The sequence below is a fragment of the Vanacampus margaritifer genome, chromosome 8 (genome assembly GCF_051991255.1).
Source record: "Vanacampus margaritifer isolate UIUO_Vmar chromosome 8, RoL_Vmar_1.0, whole genome shotgun sequence".
NCBI classification, from domain to species: Eukaryota; Metazoa; Chordata; class Actinopteri; order Syngnathiformes; family Syngnathidae; genus Vanacampus; species Vanacampus margaritifer.
Genome location: NC_135439.1, coordinates 12,670,911 through 12,684,456, shown reverse-complemented (window position 1 = coordinate 12,684,456; position 13,546 = coordinate 12,670,911). Strand labels below are relative to the sequence as shown.

Genomic DNA, 13,546 nt, shown 5'->3' with positions numbered 1-13,546 from the left:
CCGTCAATCAAATGGTGAGCCACTCCATACTTCCTGTTTAACTTGTATTTACAATTCAGGACAATTAAAAATCGACTTTCCGTTCACTGCAATTATAAAAGTTTTAGGATGGCTTGTTTCTATTTCCACTAGGTTGGATGTTATCATGCCAGGACTCTCACCTCAATTATACATCGCCCTCTAGTGGGAAAAATGGCATATTACAAACCTGAAAGCACATTCGACAAAAATGTTAACCAAACATTTGATTTTCCTCAACACTCAGATTTTTAATACAGTTTTTTTTTTCTCCCTGAACACATACATTATAAGGTGACAGCACTTGGAAACAAACATATTTATGAGTATTAATTCAGTGAAAAAAGTGGCAAAGTTAAAAGCAATATTGCAAAAATAAAGTCACATATCTAACAACTGAAAATACTGCAAACATTCCAGTGAAATCTCCCCTCGTAATACAGTGTTCCCTCGCTATAACGCGGTTCCTGTATTATTTTTTTACAGTAAATTTTATAGAATTTATTAAAGTTTGAACATTGAGAATGATTAAACAGGAGACATGTGACAAAATGTAAATGCCTCGATGAGAAAAGTGAAACTGTGGTGAGGGGTTTTAGAGCCTTAAAACATTTATAATAAATGTAAAGCATAAAGCTAACTGCTTAACAGATTTCATTTATTGCTGTTATTCTTTGGAACCTAAACTCAGCGGAAAACAAGGGAACACTGTATATCCATCCAGCCATGCATTATCCGAACCACTTATCCTCCATAAAGTTGTTGTTTTTTTTTACTTACAATTTTAATTGTATTTAATTACAGTATAGCGCCAACTACTGGCAAGGAGGACTTGCTCAGTATCTTATATCAGGAGCCTTCACAATTATCCCCAATAATATAAAAATGCAGTAAATACATTTGAGTTGACCAATCAAGCCAGATTAAAGATCGAAGCGGCTCATGTCTGATTTGAACTTTACACCTTATAACATTACTACTTTGAGTTCTGCCATTCTGTCAGATGGCAGCGTTTTCCATATTAAACTGCTAAACTGATACTTCAACAAAATAAATAAATAAGACTGAGATCAGCTGAGTTGAGCTCTGTCAGCTGTTACAAATGTAGAAATCAAAACAAAAATACAGTTAATGTCAGTGTAAAAAAAAAAGATGGCATTGAAAAAAAAATCTTGTCAATGACACCTTTGCGCAAAGTCTCTAAATAAAATCTATTTAACATTGATTGTAATTGGATCCTTAAAACTGCTTCCTTGTGTTTTAAAACAGACAACATGGCCCAACATTTGTCTGAGGCAGCATTTGAGATCGATTTTTCCTTGTGTGTATGAGAGCATTTTAGCAGTCTGTATGCTGAATCATGTCCATAATGGTCGCTCACACGTGCAGTTCCTCGATCAGCTTGCACACATTTTCAGGCCGGAGTGATGATGGAACAACAGCTTCTCCAGCGGGAACGTAGATTGGTGTTAAAAATCACAATGATGACTCACGTTGGGCTTTGTAAACAAAAACACGTTTATACTGTTTGGTTTGTAGTATGTAAGTAAAAATACTCGTTGAATCCTTTCCATGGCACACAAAAAAAAAAAAAGTCAGCAAAAACTCCATCGTGTCCACTTTGGCAAGTCAAGATGTAAGCAAAAAAAGCAAACCCATCACCGTGAATGAGTCAAACACTGAAATCTGTTCTTGAAGAAGAGGAGGCCAAGTTTGCTTTGCGAGGCGTTAGATGAGGCTGGCTGGTAGCGAAACTTGCCGTAGGCCTTGTCGCTTTCTGATTGGCTGGTCCAGGGGAACTTGATTTTGCTGGCATGACTGACGATGACGTCGTCACAAGAGCCCACGTGGAGAGATCCCAACGCATCGATGAAAAACTCTGCAAACATACACATTTTTAAAGGAAAATCTGAAAAAAATACAAAAACTAGCCGCACAACTTATCTTTTGTTATACCTAACTAGCAAAAGTGCTTTTTTTGTACTCACCCAGGTGTGCTACCCTGTTGAGTCGCGGGTCGAAGCCGACCTGCTGGATTTTGTCAGTCCGAGCCAAGAAGAAGTTAACCACTCCGTCGGTCACCACGCAGTTGGGGAAACCTTGGATGACGTGATGGAAGCCTCTCCTCAAGTGCAAACAGTCCCCATCCTCCTCCCCGGGTTCGATTGATATGGTGTGCCTGTAGGTGGTGGTGTACCCTGTCACCTCCCGAACTGCACCGCCTACCTGGACACACAAACACGCTGTCAGTTAGCCGCTAGGATCGCTTGTGAAAGGTCAGCGAAGTCCACAAAGTACTTTAGTAAGTCAGTGTCAGCCATATTGGATGAGGCAGATCTGCTCGTATGCCGAAACAAATAATTCATAAGGTGACAACCTTCAAAATCATTCTTTATCTGATGATTAGAAAAGTTTACTGCACTCCCATATATGTTTCAATATTTTACATACATTACACTCTTGCAAACATTAGAAAACATACATTTCTTGGTTTGGTGCTTATCTACTGTTTTACCAAAACAAAATAGGTACCAAAACAATGTATATCGCGATAATAAATTTTTAATTCTGAATATGAGTATGTTTATGGTCCAATGTGAGTATTTTCAGCTATAAATTTATGTAACCTATACTTAGCCTGTTATTTGCTGAAACACAGTTTCTGTGCTCAGGCCAAAGCAATATAAGTGCTGCTTTGCCGCCATCTTGAGGCGTCTTGGTGCTAAGGAACAAAGTTGAAGTGATTGATGTGCTTCATTTAGACGAACGTAATACATCGCCCAACACCAAACGAATCACATTGCGCCACTTTGTCACATCCAATATGGCGGCAATATCGCTGTATGATTCAGAACTATAGGTGGGCTCTATGTACTGTAGTCTGTATGTCTATGTTTGTGCGTGCCTCACCAGGTCCAAAGTGGTCCTTTCCAAAACATCCACAAATTTCTCCACCTTGGTCTTGCTGGTGAAGATGAAGTCATCATCCACCCACAGCACATATTTGGTGGTCACCTGGGAAATGGCCAGATTCCGACCAGCAAACCAGCCCTAGAGGTACCGTGACAGGGAATCAGCTCATTTCACAGCAGTTTGGCATGTAGAATTAGCTAACAATTAAAAAAAAAAAAAGAAGAGCTTTAAGGTGTTTATTGCCACACCCAGTTAAAGAGAATTACATACAGCCTTTGCTAACTTAATGCTAACACCTAATGGGGAAACCCTACAGACGTGCTAACGCATAGCATGTAGCATTGATTTATTGGTGTTCAGTAGGGTGACCAAATGTCCTCTTTTGTGACATTTTCTTACGTCATGTTTGGGCGTCCGGGGGTTTTATATATAAATTCATGAAAATGTCCGGTTGGCTTTGGGTGACTAATAGGAGGCTAAGTACACTGTGCAACTGCGACTGGTACCACAATTGCAAGTGTCCTCTTTTTTTTTTGGGGTGGTCACCCTAGTGTTCGGCAACAGATATTTCAACACAAATGGTAAAACATGTAGACAGATAATATAACAATACTCAAAGGCCTATATACTTTATAAATTGCTATTTTTTTTTAAATATTTTTATTTTTTGCTTGAGACTATTCCATCTCAATATCTTACCTTTCCAAAAGGCATGATGTAATGTTCAATGTATGGCCCAGCGATGCTTTGGGGATTTTGACTGTCATCAGCAATGATAATGGTGACGGTTGGATAGTATTTCCTCACGCTGTCGATCAGGTTTTGAAGCTTGTCGTAGCGCAGTAAAGTCTTGGTTGCTATGGTAACCAGAGCGCTGATGTTGTACTCTGAAGTGAGGGGCCATGGCAGGAAAAGTGAAATATGTTTATTGCATGGGAAATTAAAATGCTGATGCTAAAATGAAAGTGCTATGAAAATCATTTGTTTTTATTCAAAACATACCTCCGTCGCTTCCTGTGTTGTACAATTTGGGTGTTATACCGTGACGGATCTTGATGATGAAGTTGGCTTGATGACCGTCTGTCTCAAAGTTCACTGAAAAACAACACAAAGCACATTTGAATATTAACTTCTGTTTTTCTGCCTACTAAAAAAGAAGCCATTGACATCAGATAATATGTTGATAAAAGGTTTTGAAAGAGAAAATGAAAATAAAGCACTTATTTTTTTTTTTTTTTACAAAATATTTTCTTGAAACTAAATACCCATGAAAAAAAACAAAACATTGATGCTATTTGTTTTAGGTCTTGCCAAAGCCTCACCTGTGTCGGCTGTGTTGGGGTGGAACAGCGTATTCGTGTACGTGACAAACTGCAGCTGCCGGTTCAATTTCATCAGAAGGCCGCTTGATAAAGTCATGTGCATCTCGCCATCACCTTGGATTTTGACCCCGTCCACCTCTGCCGCGACATTCAGCGTCCCCAGCGTGGCAGTGAGATTTATCTGCAGCAAGAGGAATTGGGAGAAAATGTCTTCAATGTGATTTTTTTTTTTTTTAAAGCGACTGTTTAATACTCACCGAGTAGTGGTCTCTGGGAAGGTCCTGTAAAGCCAATCCTGAAATAATCATTGAATGAAGATGTGCTTTTTCCATCATAGTGAACTGACCAGTTTTTTTGGATGATGCATACCTGGGATGAGGATTGTTTTTAGAGGCCGTACCTCCACGCCCTGTGTTGGATACTGTAACGGGTTGTTTGCCTCTGCAATAATAAGCATGTCTGCAGATGTCTTTAACCTGAGGGTCATAGCCGACACACAGTTCAAAATTATATTGCTATAGGAGACTCAATTTTATTTTACTCAGGAAACATGGAGATGATTAAAGTCACTAATAGTTCAAAAAAAAAAAAAGTATGCCATGTAACTATACAAATCCGTAAATATAAAAATAAATACAGTTGTTAGGGGATAAATATTGTAAACAAAAAATGTACTCAAATATGGAGGTGCAAAAATGTCAAAATTAAAAATAAATAAATAAAAGTAACAATTAAAAATGGATATAAAAAATAGAATAAAAAAATTAAATACAAAATAGAATATAAATGGAAATAAAAATAACAAAAAATATATATACATTAGTAAATAAAAGTAAAAATAAATAGAACAATAAAAAAATTAGATTAAAAAAATGTATATATATATTAAAAAAATGTTTTTCATGCTGCAGATGCTGTCAGCACGTCATGAAATGTTATCCAAATGAAGGGGGGGCGGTCCTAAATGTGTCTTGGGTTGAACTATTGTTAATCGACATGTCAGTCCATGTCAGACTTTGCTGTTCTACAGCAAGGACTGAGAATTCACGTACACGAATTATAATATTTAATAATATTACATCGTTGAAGTACTTTTTGATTTAAAATTCGCTCTTTAGTCCCTAGATAACCCAACTAGATCCTATCCTAATTGCAACAGATTCCACGTTTTCATGCTTTTTCATTGTAATGCTTCCCACCTTTTCTGGAGGCTTTTGAACTCCTTGGCCCGTCTCTTCTTCACGTCCTCCAGCTCGCTGGCCTGGAAGGCCGTGTGCAGCGATTGAGCTGCCACCCTCGGCGATAACATTTGGAAGAAGGGCAGAGACACCCCTTCGCTCTCACACACGCATCCGTTGCGTGCCAACAAGCTGTACAGGGACCCAAGAGATGAGTTCATATGGTTTGTTGGGGGGGGGGTTCGTCCACTTACCCCGCCACACTCTCCCGCACGTGAAAGGGAACGGCGCTCAATTGAGGATGCGCTTCCGGGAGACGGTCCTCCAGATGCCGCTCTGCTCGGAGGCCTGGTCTCTGCCAGACATCGATTGTTGTGTAGGCCCAAGTGGGCCACGTGTGGATGAGAGCCAGTACCAGAACCACTGATACCAGGATGCCGAACAACACTGTCTTCCTCAGGGAGCGCATCCTAACACCTGATGAGAACAAGGCCAATTAAATGGGATCTTAAAAAGGACACTTGATAAACAGAGAGCTAAACAGAAAGGGATATAAAATGAATTTGAGTAATATATATCATGTGTAATACTATAATTTGGTTCAGAAGTCATTGGACAATGACAGTTTGGATTAATTTTGCCTATACTTAGTTGTCTCCTAGTACTTTGGATCCATAAAATTTCACCCCCCCCCCCCCCCAAAAAAAAAAACAATAACATGATTTTAAAGAAATACCTACATTCTTTTAAAATTCTATTCTTTTAATTTCTAGTTGCGGGTTGTAAAACGGCCACAAAAGGTGTTATGTTCCTGCTCCCTGTTCATTTTTTGTTTTCTCTTCAGGTACCTTTTGGAAGTGTTGGTGGGCGGAGCTTCCTTGCCGCACCTGTTGGGAATCATTGGCTATTTGAACTTGGTCACAGAGAAAGGAAGGTGCCGGATTATTGTTTCTTTCCGATTGCTTGTTCCCACCGCCGTCGCTAGTTATTCATGTTAGTTTATCTTTTGTCTATGAGTCCGAGTAAGTACTTTGGGTTTTTGGATTTCAATTACCCATTTAAAGTGAAGTGGTTAAAATGAATTATAAAAGTTGCGGGATCTTTATGGTATTTTATTCCATTTAACATTTTCAACAATTTAGGAGGGCTTCAATTTTTGTTGTTGTGCAACTATAATGTCTCGAAGCAACCTGCTAAATTGTCAGCGTTTTGTCAACAAGCGCTATTGGCGTGGAAAATGTGCCACATTTATAAGTCAATTAGTTGGAGATAAAACAAGTATGTTTCACGTTTTGTAAATATTAATGACAAATGTTCTTTTTGTAAAGTTGTACCGGAAAGCGTAACACATTTATTTTTTGATTGCCCAATTAGTGCTGTTTTCTGGAAGGATATTGAAAATTATTTTATGTGTGAATCAAAACACAAAATTATATTGGATGGTAAAAACATTATTACCCTTTTTTTAATCTAAGAACACAAAATTGTCAACTTTGGTTAATTCGTATGTTTTATTGGGAACATTTTATATCCATAAATGTAAATTTCGAAACTTGAAACCTTTAATCAAATTATTTTTGATTGAAATGGACAATTATTTTAAATTTGTAACGAACAAGAAATGTCATTTGATAATTAATATCCATGCAGAATTATAAAATTTTATTATGTGATTTATGTAAATTAACGTGTGTTAGTTAGCCCCAAGGACAATGTGAGTAGCACATCGGTCTGTTCTAAAAATAGCTCACCAGTGATGGAACACTGTCACTTGCTAAGAAGAATTCGAAAATGTTAACATTTATTTTGTGAGTTAGTTAACTCATTCAATGCCATTGACGGCTATTGACGTCAAAAATTTATTTGAACTCTTTCTAAAATTTAATTTTTTTTCCACTTTTGTTAACAAGATTATGAAAATCTAGAAGAATAAAAATATTGTGCATCTAGGACAGATTATGATTAATCGGGAGTCACGCGATTAATTACAATTAAAAAATGTAATCGCCTGATGCGATTTAAAAAGAAAAAAATATTTAGAATTATGAGCGTCAGGCGATTAAATTTTTTATTATTTTATTTTATTATTAAATTGCATGACTTCACGAGTTAACTCACGATTAATCACAAATTTTATATCTCTTCTAAAAGTACAATTAAAAAATTGTAGGTTTTCATACTCTTGTTAACAAAAGTGAAAAAAATGTTAAACTAATAGAAATAGTTCAAATGAATTTTTGATGCCTATAGCCGTCAATGGCAGTGAATGAGTTAATTATTTCAACTTACCAGGTACACGTTTCTTAATGTTTCCTAATTTGCTTAAAATAAATTGATTGTGTTCAATGGAATTATTATTTTTTTTTTACTAGTGCTGTCAAAGTTAAAGCGTTAACTGATTAATTAATCACAAAAAATTATCGCATTAATCATGAATTAACGCAGATTAACTCATTCACTGCCATTGGCGCCTGTAAACATCAAAAATTCATTTGAACTATTTCTATTAGTTTAACTTTTTTTTTTCACTTTTGTTAACAAGAGTATGAAAACCTAGACTTTTTTATAATCTTTTTTTTTAAGAAAGGAAAAGATTATTAAAAATTAGTGGCGTCAGGCGATTGTAATTAATCACATGACTTCAATAGTAACTCAAGATTAATCACAAATTTTATATCTGTTCTAAATGTACAATAAAAAAATATAGGTTTTCATACCCTTGTTAACAAAAGTGGATATAACTAATATGAATAGTTCAAATGAATTTTTGACGTCTACTGCCGTCCAGTGAATGAGTTTTAATCGCACTATGAATTTTGACCATAGATTATCCTTTAGGGTGACAGCGGATGGCTACGTTTACGGTAGCACAGGTAGTGTTTTAACAATAAACATAAATACACGCATTGAAGTAAAACATTTAATAAATGTTTGCGTGTCACATTTAGAATATTTGTTCATGTCAAAATATTGGGATGATTTTTTTTCCCATTTTAAATTATGCAAATAATTAACTGATTAGAAAAAGAGAAGGATGATCGTGTGCAGTGGATCCAAAAAAAAATTGACGACGTCCTCATAACATTAAATGTCAAAAGAATTATTAACACATAAACTGCTTTTCAAATTTGGCGGGACAAAAATGTTGATAAAAAATTGACTTTTTTACTAAGCGATTCATCGTGATTAATCAAAATTACAAGATGTGATTAATCTGATTAAAGAATTTAATCGTTTGACAGCTCTATTATTTACCCACGTCTACAATCAAGATGCGATTAAACCTGTACCTTGTAAAGTGTTACAAGGCTCAGAGCAAAACATACATTGCCAGAGCCTGGAGGAAATGGAAACAACTTGCGCAACTGTGGTAATTGTGTGGCCTTGACCAGATCGATTAAACCGACAAACAGCTCATGCAGCCGGAACTCAACCACGAGTGGGTTACTTTGAGAATGCTGGATTAAGATGTAAAAAGGAACGAATCAAATATGTCAAGCATTTGAAAACTTGTGTTCTTCCCATTTCCACTGCTCCCTTCCATTAGGATCAGATGATTTGCATGCAAGAAAAAACATTTAGTCAGGCTTACCTACCAGCAGTGAAACCCCCGAAACCCATTTCCGCTGTAAGAAATATGTATGGTGGGGGCTCCACAATGCAAATAAAGTAGTAAAATATGACCAGATGAGTCATCGCAACGTCCTAAAACCGAACCGCCCTCCCCTGCCAACAACAACAAGCAAGCATTTCGTACCTGGCAATCCGTCTATCCGGTCAGGAAAAGAGCTTCCTTCTTAGAAATCTGCATTCCCAGGAAGCGTGGAGCCTGCGTCTTCCGCTTCTGAGAAAAGGAAGCAATTTTGTAATAACAAAACAACTTGCAGCTCTTCTTGCGATAATCGAGAGGTCCGTTACTCAAGAAACTTTTGGGATAAATTGGACTTTCTAGTCTAGTTTTGATGCAACTTACCTACTTTTTTTTTACTTGCTTATACGTGTTAATTGAGACTTTTACTCTGCCCTGCATTCTGAGTTCATTTCAGCGTCAAACAGAGCCAGACAGCCATATGACTACGCACAGACTTTGCGGCCTTGTCAAAGTGATGGATACATCAGCATGCAACTAAACGTTTCAAGAAGAATCCCCCTGGCTTTACATTAAGCCGATGTTTACATTTAAGTACGGTAGGCTGAAACACTAGTTCAGGGGTGTCAAACTCTTTTTTTTTTGGTCACATGCCACATCACATTTACTGTATGGTTTCCTTCAAATGGCGAATTATGACTGAACTCAAATATCCAGTATAATCGCCCTCCTATTACATCATCGGTGAAATCGTATTGTATTAAAGAATATGAAGTTCAACGTAAAATCTCAATTTGGGGGAGGGGTGAAATCGGGTATCTCAAATGGGAAATCGTGATGATATTGTCTCAGATTTGAACAATTGTCAGTTTTCATGATTAGTCATGGGACACAAGCTCAGGTTTGATCAGCCTGTAGGTGACCCAAAAAAAATGACTCCAAGGTACACTAATGATGATAATTCAGAAATTTACATCCTCAGGTCTGCAGCTTCAATTTGTGGTTTTGGTTTGTTTTTATTACAACACCCCCAGTGTAATCACATGACTGTTTTAGATAACACAATTTAATTTTAATTTTTACAATGTTATTTCGAACATGCATATAAAATAAACAAACTGGTTGTAAAAGTACATGTGTAAAGACAAAATATACAAAAGCAATAAGAAAGTAAATATAATTATTAATAGTGAACACATTGAACAGTGTGCATATATTGTCATACTTTTACATGTGCATATATATTTTTCCTTATCAATAGCAACAATACTAATAATAATACAATAATAACAATAACACCAACCAATGTTACTTTTCATTGAAAAGCACTTCTTCTTCACTGCTTTTCCAAAAAAAAAGTATTTTATATTTCTTTTTAAACTAGTCTATGTTTGGACATTGTTGTAAGTCAGTACTCAGCCTGTTCCAAATTAAATCTCTTCAGTGTCGTTCTTGAATACTTTGTTTTTAAGTTATGTATTCCCCTCAAACCGTAACCTCCCCGTTTCTCTGAAAACATATTTTCAAAATTGCCAGGCAGTAAATTATGTCTAGCTTTATACACCAATTGTACAGTATTGAATTCCACAAGATCAAAGAATTCTTTGATTCTTTGATCACAGTTTTAGATTGTAAAAAACTGTATTGGTGTGGTGGAGATATGGACTTCTCTTATAGCACTTTTTTTTTTTGCAAAATAAACAGAGGTTGTAATGATGTCTTGTAAGTGTTTCCCCAAACTTCTGAACAATAATTTAAATATGGTAATAGTAGAGCGTGAAGGAATTACCATTAATTGTAATCGTTTGCGTGTTCAAATAATTCCAAAATGAGATTCTGGTGGAGAGGGTCCTTGCAAGGTTGGTTTATTACAGAGATCTCTGGTCACACAGTTAGACATCACCCAAGCAGTGTCATCCAATGTGTGTGTCTTCTTTTGCCCACACAGCCCTCTTTATTCAAAACATGAGGAAACGCCTCTGTCATCCCGTGAGGCACAGAATGAGTTTGCATTTTCCCAGTAAACTAGATCGTCCTTGAACTTTTGACAACCGGATTTCTAATGAACATCAACTAGACTTCTTAGATAAACATAGAAACATTTTAACTTTCTCATTTCTGGGAAAACTGTAGAAAAGATAGCAAGAATGTCAAAAGCATTACTCACACAGGTTATATCAGGTCAACATAATTACACCTTCATCAACACATCTATAATGAAATGTAAAACAGGTAAAAAGTAAAATAAACCAATAAAAATGTTAATAATGTCAACAAGAGCGGTACAGAATGTGTAATGATTTCTGGTTGAGAAAATGTTTGACTTTTGCCAGACCGGAGATGCTTTTTAGAAAGTTTGGATCCAATATGTTTAATATGTGGTTTCTAGCAGATTTTATTATCAACAATTACCCCCAGGAATTTTATCTCATTTACTCTTTCTATATCTACACCTTCAATTTGCAATTACCAAACACAACTAATTTCGTCTTGTTTAAATTGATTGATAACTTGTAAGTAAGTGGTTTAGAAATTCCCATAATTTTCATATCAAGTTGATCACAATCAGTAGATGTTTATTAATTACTTCTTTTTCTTCCACAGGACTGAGAATCATTAAACGCAACATTTCATCAATTCATATTTAGATGATATTTTTGATGTTTTATTCATCCATTTCTTGTCCTCGAGCTAGATCCTATCCCAGCTGACTTTGGATGAGAGGCGGCTACGCCCTGGACTGCCGCCAGCCAATCACTGGCCACATTCAGACAAACAACATTTCTCATTCCAATTCATACCTATAGACAATTTAGAATCTTCAATCAACCGTGCACACATGTTTTGCTAATCTGGGAGGACAATCTGCAAACTCCACACAGGAGGGCCTGTGCTGAGATTGGAATGAGCTAAAAATTGTGATGTAGACGTGCTAACCATCCTACACCTGCTGCTATTGATACATTCTTAGCCATATGTTTTCTCATTTGTGGCTGCAGTAAGCATCATCTGAGATCTGTTTCTAACATGAACCAGCTGAGACATGATTATCATTTTATATATAGTATTGGATAGCAGGTGTACCAACCATTGTGCTCACACTGGTCAGTTTATATGCATGCAGATAACAATTAGCTGTTATGTGTACATGTCGCTAAACCAGAGCAAATCATAACAATGATGCCTCGTGTATAGGGTGGCTGTTTTAATTAAGGAAACTACCATGGAGGAGAAAGAGGCAGTGGAAATGCTGCCCATATATGGACACAATAGAGACCGCTTGGAGATGGTCACCGTTAACATAAAAAAAAAAAAACATAGCTAGCCTGGTATGTCATTGTGTGGCGTGTTAACATTAAGAACGACCGCACCAGGCCTGTTTGTTGTCAGGTCATGAACCACACGACAGCAGATAGTAAAAAAAACACACACACACATAGACCGTGTTTTTTTTTTAAGCATCTAGCGTATCAGGAGCTACCCCTTTTCTTTAGATGAAAAAGCTCACCTCGGTTCAAAGGCCCATCGCAACCGGTTCCCCTGAAGCTGTCTGCGAGGAGGTCGCTCCTCTTCTTATGGACCCTCCTCCTCCTCCTCCTCCTCCTCCTCCTCCTCAGTGCTCCTGCAGACGGATGCGGACGCCGGGGACTGGGGAGCGCTGCGTGCATTCAAGCATCTCCAAGGTGCACAAATCAAGCACGGGAGAAATGGAAGACAATAGTGTACGCGTATCCTTACTAATGAATGAGTCCAATGTGGCTTATTACTGTACACGCGTGCTTTGAAACCATTAGTGTTGGTATGTAAAGAATAGGTCCCGTGGGAATATGAAGACTTTCATTTGAAAACACATCATTTCGAAGTATATAAAGCAAAAACACCTTCACACACATTCATGTTGAGTTTATTTTTACTCAGCCGTTTCCCACTACAAAATGTTAACGAAAACGATTGACAGGCAATTCAGCCAATCACAGAAGACCACTTCATCCTTTCTGACCAATCAGCAGTCATTAATTTGTATTCCCACCTGCCGCCGAGGAGAATAGACACTAAAGTACCAGTACTCCGTAAACGCTATTTTTCTAAAGTTGCATGGTTATCGAACGTTAGATTAGATACACCTTCTTCTATTTGATAACAACACAACAGCCAACGGTGAACGTGCTGTCGATAATATGACAATACATAACAATGTAAGTGATGTCAGACGCTTAAAACGCGAGATGGGACTCCTTCCTCAATACCTTCTTTCTCCTATGGGTGGATTAAACTTCTTAAATTTCATTTTTAAAAAATCATTGCTTTTACCCTACTAAAGATTATATTGTAAAAAAGTTTAAGAAAAACATTGATGTATGCTGTACCTTCTGCTGTGATTCTCCGGAAACTATGGTTCACTTATTTCGGCAATGTCTACATGTGATTTTTTTTCTGGTCTAGGCTGTGTTCTTTTATAAGAACTTATTTTGACAAAGATTTTGTTTTATTTTCTGAAGAATGTTATTTGTGGTTTTGTTGAAAGA

At 36.9% G+C, this 13,546-nt stretch overlaps 1 protein-coding gene across 3 annotated transcripts; it reads right to left on the bottom strand.

Annotated features, from left to right (window-relative positions):
- Positions 1–230: 230 nt before the first annotated feature.
- b4galnt1b (beta-1,4-N-acetyl-galactosaminyl transferase 1b) lies at positions 231–12,627 on the bottom strand. 3 transcript variants are annotated; one of them, XM_077573265.1, is made up of 12 exons: positions 12,529–12,627; positions 9,189–9,275; positions 5,686–5,908; positions 5,453–5,623; positions 4,623–4,729; positions 4,511–4,548; positions 4,254–4,434; positions 3,934–4,026; positions 3,631–3,818; positions 2,929–3,069; positions 2,007–2,244; positions 231–1,897 (listed from the first exon to the last, which is right to left on the bottom strand). In XM_077573265.1, exons 3-12 carry the CDS (start codon positions 5,898–5,900, stop codon positions 1,677–1,679), a joined length of 1,593 nt encoding a protein of 530 aa, XP_077429391.1. In that variant the 5' UTR covers positions 5,901–5,908; positions 9,189–9,275; positions 12,529–12,627; the 3' UTR covers positions 231–1,676. The 3 variants fall into 3 exon arrangements, with proteins under 3 accessions (XP_077429391.1, XP_077429392.1, XP_077429393.1); XM_077573266.1 differs by lacking the exons at positions 9,189–9,275; positions 12,529–12,627 and adding an exon at positions 6,280–6,326; XM_077573267.1 differs by lacking the exons at positions 9,189–9,275; positions 12,529–12,627 and adding an exon at positions 6,172–6,301.
- Positions 12,628–13,546: the final 919 nt, after the last annotated feature.

Excerpts from the sequence above, each read along its gene's own strand:
- b4galnt1b (XM_077573265.1), bottom strand. The coding sequence starts at position 5,900 with ATGCGCTCCCTGAGGAAGACAGTGTTGTTCGGCATCCTGGTATCAGTG. Across the intron at positions 4,549-4,622 it reads AAAAACAATCCTCATCCCAG|GATTGGCTTTACAGGACCTT; the intron begins GTATGCATCATC and ends TGATTATTTCAG. Across the intron at positions 2,245-2,928 it reads AAAGGACCACTTTGGACCTG|GTAGGCGGTGCAGTTCGGGA; the intron begins GTGAGGCACGCA and ends TTGTGTGTCCAG.